This window comes from Rutidosis leptorrhynchoides, chromosome 6, assembly GCF_046630445.1.
Source record: "Rutidosis leptorrhynchoides isolate AG116_Rl617_1_P2 chromosome 6, CSIRO_AGI_Rlap_v1, whole genome shotgun sequence".
Taxonomy (NCBI): domain Eukaryota; kingdom Viridiplantae; phylum Streptophyta; class Magnoliopsida; order Asterales; family Asteraceae; genus Rutidosis; species Rutidosis leptorrhynchoides.
Window position 1 is genome coordinate 434928861 of NC_092338.1, and position 7184 is coordinate 434936044.

Here is a 7184-nt window from a genome sequence, read left to right on the forward strand (position 1 = left end):
ATTAAGGAGGAGGTTAATTTGATTTTATTAATTAAGAGTCAAAACGATGTAGTTTTATGAGGGTTGTCATACAACATTATATGGTGCTATTACTCATATTCACTTTTCCCTAAATATAAATATAAAATATAAAATATAAAATAAATATAATAACAAATATTCTACGTAACTAACAAAGCGTCAGTTGTCCCTACAAAAGCAAAAACTGCACCAATCCCCCACCCCATCTTCAGATTCACCACCACAAAGTATCTCTCTTTTTTTCTTTTAACCCCTAAAAAGTACTCCTAATTTCTTAATTCTTGATCCTCGATTAATATGAATTTCACAAATGGTGATTGTGGGGTCTCTGAAAAGATCATCATCGATACCGATCCAGGCGTTGGTATTTCTCTTTCTTTTTAATTTTCTTCTTTTCTTTAATTGGTATATAATCAAACTGTCAATGTACTTGAGTGCCTTGTGAAATGATTTAATGATCATTTATTTTAATTCTATTGATTGAGATTGATTGATGACTTGTTAATTTGGATCCGGGACTTGGAAATTAGTTGTACAAAATTCATTAACCATACATAAATTATATAATTATAATTATTTTTGTGATTATAAAGGTTATAACTTCATCAAATTTATCATCTTGGGTATTAAGTTTATTTTGGTTAAATTAAAGTCTGTAACTTTATAACTAAAAAAGGTTTTTTTTTAGTCAATATGAAATATAAGATAATTATAGGTTTTTTTTTTTTTTTTTTTTTTGCTATAAAAGGGATTATTTTTTGGGTGTTATGATACTTTAAAAGACAATAATAATCGTTTTTATATTGATAATAATCATGAAAAATGTAGTTCAACTGCAACTACACCCGATTATTAAACGTAAAACGAATAAAGGGATAAGGTTGTCACTGTTTATTATATTTGCTTAATCTGTAATATTTACAGATGATAGCATGGCAATCATGATGGCTTTTCAAACACCAAACTTGGAGATCTTAGGATTCACAACAGTTTTTGGTAATGTTCCTACCAAAGATGCCACTCGAAATGCCTTGCTTCTGGTACTTGAACTTTTTTCGAATTAATCTCATAGTCTGTTACATTGTATGCGTATTTGGATCTTGCACATGATCATTTTACTGGTTTTCTTATGCAAAGCGATAGTGTGAGATTGCAGGACACCCTGATATTCCTGTTGCCGAAGGTAGCTCTAAACCTCTTAAGGTACATTTCTTTATTGTGTCTTAACTCAATTGTGTATGACTGACGTACGATAAACCACGAAATATATGCTCAACCAAACAATAGGTAATCAGTACTAAACCATTCAACATTTAATGTGTTTATTTCAGAGTTGAAACACACTTTTAACCATTAAGCACATAAATTTTCCATAATATCATCCTTAAATTATACTCCCTCTGTCAGTTGACTTTTTTCTAACTTTGACTGTAAATAACTTTTTTGTGTTATATAATACTTGATGAAAATTATACCAAATGAAAGCACGTATAAAATTTCATTTATTCATATAAATATCATCATGTATTATATAATACAAAAAAAGTTATCAAAAGTCAAAGCTAAGAAAAAAAGTCAACAAGGACTATTAAATTGAGATGGAGGGAGTATCAAAATCACTTTTCGAACAACATTATTAAATTTTTCATTCACGTAAAAGGTTAATAACGTAATTTTACCGCATTTATATTGTTCCTTTACTTTGATAGGGTGGAGAACCATTGATCGGTGATTTCGCTCATGGGTCAGATGGACTGGGTAACATAAATTTACCCGACCCAAAATTAAAGAAAGTAGATGTATCAGCATCCGAATTTTTGGTTGATAAAGTTTCTCAATATCCGGGTGAAATATCTGTACTTGCACTGGGCCCACTCACAAATATAGCTATGGTAAGTTACAATTTACAAAAATCTGTCACTACCATAAAATTATTCAAGAATCAATATTTATCAGTCAACTAATGTAATGTCAATTTGTTGTTTGTTAATTTTTTTAGGCGATTAAAAGGGACTCGTCATTTGCGTCCAAAGCGAAAAAAATAGTTATACTCGGTGGTGCTTTCTTTGCACTTGGTAACGTTAATCCAGCTGCTGAAGCAAATGTATAACTTTTCTTTCGTTTTTAAGACTGATAGGCATATATTTTGGATAACGGGTCAAAATTGATTTGGTTCATTTCATGTAAATACCTGGTTTGGGTTGACCCAAAATACCTGTTTTACATGGTAAACCGTAAATGACACTAAATTAATCATTTCTAAACTCCTTTTCTTATCAATTAACATATGCAAGTTATTTTTTTTTTTTTTTACCATTATTGACCCATTATAGATGAAAATAGCACCCTTGAGAACACACGACTTCTTATGGGTCACAACATTTTTATATTTTGTACTTACAGATCTACGGGGACCCTGAAGCAGCAGACATTGTGTTCACCTCGGGGGCCAATATAGTCGTCGTTGGCATAAACATCACCACACAAGTCAAATTGACAGGTCAACACTGACAAAAGTCAAACTCTTTATATTTACTCATCTTTGCTGTTTGACTGTTTCCAATATGATGAAAATGACAATGTGATTTTTGGATTTCAGATGATGATCTTAGTGCACTTAGGCAGTGTGCAGGGAAACATGCTCAGTTTTTGTCTGACATTTGTAAATTCTACCGTGATTGGCACGTGAAATCTGATGGCGTTTATGGTATATACACCTATTCAAATTCATATTCTTATGATATGATTAAAACGGATTCAAAACCTTTGTTAATGTTCTCATGATGATTGACATTTGCTGGTTTTTTTCAGGCATATTTCTTCATGATCCAGTCAGTTTCGTAGCTCTAGTTCGGCCTGATCTTTTCACATACAAACAAGGTGTGGTCAGGGTTGAGACACAGGGGCTATGTGTTGGCCATACTCTAATGGATCAAGGATTGAAAAAGTAAGGGTTTTTTTTTTTTTTTTTTTTTTTTTTTTTTAAACATGTAAATTCTAGTCAATTTGATCACAAAAACTGTCAATTTTAGTCAATTTGATCTCAAAAGCGAAAATGAACTTTGTTACTAACATAATTTATATTACAAATGATGCAGATGGAATTCAGAGAATCCATGGACGGGGTATTCTCCGATTTCAGTTGTGTGGACAGTCAACGTTACCGAGGTTCTTAAGTACATAAAAAATGTCTTAATGAAACCGTGAATAATGTCTTTTATTTTCTGTAAATTTGTCTTATATTAAGAAAATTCAATATGTTCATGTGAATTTTAGCCTCTTGGTGGTTTGATATCATTTGGATGTAAGGGGCTATACTTATGACAAATGTCATGTAATTTATTCCAAACACATACTCGTCTCTACAAAAGAATGAAATTCAAAGGGTAAAATTTGGGGTTCTATGTTTGTTTGCATATTTACATATTTACTAATAGACAAAAGTTATGATTAGCATTTCCGACTTTTCACCTTTTTTTTTTAATTTTAACTAAATTTCATTTTGCCAACAAAGCCCCCCACACTTTTTTTGAAAAATTCAAATCGACCCTCCAAACAGGAGGGTAAAGTGTCAAATAACCATTTTCATAAAAAATCTTAAATAAATTCCACCCAAATATTCAACGGGTCATATCTTCTCGCTCGCAACGAGTTAAACTTTTCCGACACCATCGTTAAACTCGAAATAATTTTAGGAACACAATGTCACTAGCTATACGCAAAACGGACGCTTTTTAAAAAACGCTAAATATTTGGGGTACTTTTCATACACGTTGATTTTGCGTTAAATTTTTAAAAGTCAACAATTCCATAGCGAAACGCGGAGATGCACATATATTGTTAATTTAAAATAACATTTAAATCTCTCACGGGTTATACCTTTTAGTTCGACTCGAGTTGCGCTTCAACGACATCATCGTTAGCCACAAAATAATTTTACTAAACGCAATAAAATACATTGAAAACCGAACCTCCGGCGCAAAGCGATGTTTCGATAACTAGTTAAGTATAAAAGTAATTTACTATCTCAATTGCATTATTAGAATTTATTTATAATCCTATTTTTTTTTCCCGATACTTCAAGATAAACAATAAAGTTTGTGTACATATGTGAAGCAAAGGATCAAATGGTTGCATTGAATTTGATTCTGTGTAACATTAGTTTGATTCATTATTCTGCCAATGAGAACGGATTTCATTTTGATTCCATATCTCGATCTCTCTATATATACCTTCTATTTTTTTAACTTATTTATTAAACTTGTTAACCTAATAAAATTATCAAAATGTAAAATAAATTCATGTGTGAAATCTAACTATAAATTGAGTATTTAATTGATAAAATTCAGGATACACAATATGAGAAATTTTTTTAATAACGACTTTAAGGTTGTCATTAAATATTAAATCAATGCAAAAAAATATAGTACATAAGTTAATTATTTTTATGAAAAAGTTGACTTGGTATATATAGCATGTTCAAATCTATGATAACTCTAAAAGTTCATTAGAAAAATTATACGAGATATTACTAATATTTATTTTTGTATTACCTTTCGAGACCTTGTTTTCGTAAAGAGATAACTTCACTGATTTGTGGTATTACAATTTAATATTGTGATAAAACATATGCAGAATTACCAAATGACTTATTATAATAGAAACTATTCTATGTTTCTCCAACAACCATACGAAATATTGATGAAAGGGTGCATAATTCTTGTCTACTTCCTTTTGAGACAATTGGTAGAATTTGTCTAAACTTCAAAAACCACAACTTTATCTACAATCTACAACAATACTTATATAAATAAACTAAGGTACACACTCTTCTTGGTTTGTTCATCTTTACTTCTCTTATAAAAAAACTGTACGATAAAGTTAAAACTTTAAAATGAATACGTATTAATGAGTCCAAACAGCATCGCACTTGTTTCTTGTATTTTACTTTAAAAATAGTACTGTAATTTTGTTTACATTTTTCTCACATTTAAAGTATACAAAATTAAGCCATGAATAATAGAGATGGCAATGGTCATCCGATCCGATGGACATCCACCCGATCCGATCCACCGGAGATGGATATGGATGAACTAAATGGATGAATATTGGATATGGATATGGATATGGATATGGATGTTTATTGGATCAGATATGGATGACAATACGTAATCCATGGATTCACCATATATATATATATATATATATATATATATATATATATATATATATATATATATATATATATATATATATATATACAAGGTTGCAAAATTCGCTATTCGGGGATTAATCAGTCGGGACTTTAGAATGATTAATCGGAAATTGAATTAATCGGGAATTAATCGGATTGTACTATTTACATTAAAATATTAAATTTCAAAAATTATATGTGAAAATATAGAATAAAACCATAAATATAAACATAAAGTTTAACATAATTGTCTAAAAGTGTTCATTTTGTTCAAAATCTTTAAAATTCTAGTTCAACTTTATGTTAAAATGTTGACAAATTTTGACTTTGACGGACTTTGATTACCAAATTGATTTTGACCCATCAATCAACGTTGACAAATTAATTAAACGGATTTTCAAAAATCGGAATGGACTGCCCTTAAAAATGATTAATCGAGGATTAAACGGGGAGTAAACGGGTTTTTTGCAACACTATATATATATATATATATATATATATATATATATATATATATATATATATATATATATATATATATATATATATATATATGTGTGTGTGTGTGTGTGTGTGCGCGTGCGCGCGCGCGCTCTTTTATACATAAAAACCAATAGTTAAAACATGAAGAGTAAGTTTTTGGCCCACTAATTCTTGTTTTAAACCTTTCATGTAATGTTGATATTGTAATAATTATAATAACTTGTCTACCGTCTGGCTTCTTTTTATATGTTTAGATGAAAATACATGGAAATAATCTACAGTCATTTGAAAATCTAAGTAATGCAAACATCTTATGACTCATGATCAAAATCCATATTCTTTTGTCTGTATGTTTCAATATATGTAAACCTCAAAATGCATTTTAAAAATGTACGTCGTCCATACACAAAGAAAGATCTCAATAAGATATTTAAAGTTTCACCAATTAATAGACGATAATTATAAGATTACCCAACGAGGATCAAGTATTTATTTGCACCATTAATATCCAATCCCTCAAACATTATACAAAGTAGAACACTATGAGTTTAGATTATACAATTGAGAAGATATTGACTTTTGATTTTACATGTTAAGAACAAAGTGACTTTTGATTGGTATTAAGTCGTTATGTGGTGATGACATTATCGTTTAGCATACATTTAGAAGTTAATATGTACTTTTGAAAAAAAATCTTGATATTCATCGGATATTCATTAACCCGCTTAACCCGACGCATATGGATATGGATGGATGAATTAAATTTAAATGGATATGGATATGGATATGGATGAAAAAAATTAAATGGATATGGATATGGATATATGTAACTGAAGGTATTTCGTATGCCCGAGAGACATATTAAATTAATACGGCTAATATGTTTTGATCCAAGTCGGGTCATACCCAATAACAAGCTTACCAACACTTTATGTGTATTTAATCTTAACGACTGGATCGTTGAATAAATACGCGACACTTGAGCTTTAGAAAATCGGTTTTCTGAAATGTTATTACTTGAAATAAATTATTTGGATAATTTGTATTTAATTATTTATAGGTTTAAATAATTATGTTGTGTTATATTTTATAAAATAGTTTATAAAATTATTGCAAGTAACAAATACATATTTATTTTATACAAGTTTTATAAAATCTTTTACAAGTTTTATAAAATTAACATCTTGTATAAAATAATGGGATAATGTGGGCAGTTTTTGTGGAACCAAGAAGGCCTCCCATGCTTATTCCTTTTGGTACTTTTGAGGTCATAACTCCTAGGTACATGCTTAATAAGTTAACCAAGGTCTTGACTCAAAAGAAGCATGCAATACACATCAAACTAGTAGTAAAAAAACTGAACAAAATTTGCTCCTGCAGCTGTCTACTGCCGTGGGCTGTTTGACACACAAAGGAGTTCAAAATTTGCTATTACAAGCTCACTTCAAGTGTAAAACAAATCCTAACAAAAGTACTAGGTGTTGGT

General features: G+C 29.8%; 1 protein-coding gene across 1 annotated transcript; it reads left to right on the plus strand.

Annotated features, from left to right (window-relative positions):
- Positions 1-244: 244 nt before the first annotated feature.
- LOC139852697 (uridine nucleosidase 1-like) lies at positions 245-3425 on the plus strand. The gene is made up of 9 exons (XM_071842025.1): positions 245-385; positions 946-1061; positions 1165-1224; positions 1731-1913; positions 2021-2125; positions 2425-2521; positions 2621-2728; positions 2833-2968; positions 3120-3425. Exons 1-9 carry the CDS (start codon positions 319-321, stop codon positions 3226-3228), a joined length of 981 nt encoding a protein of 326 aa, XP_071698126.1. The 5' UTR covers positions 245-318; the 3' UTR covers positions 3229-3425.
- Positions 3426-7184: the final 3759 nt, after the last annotated feature.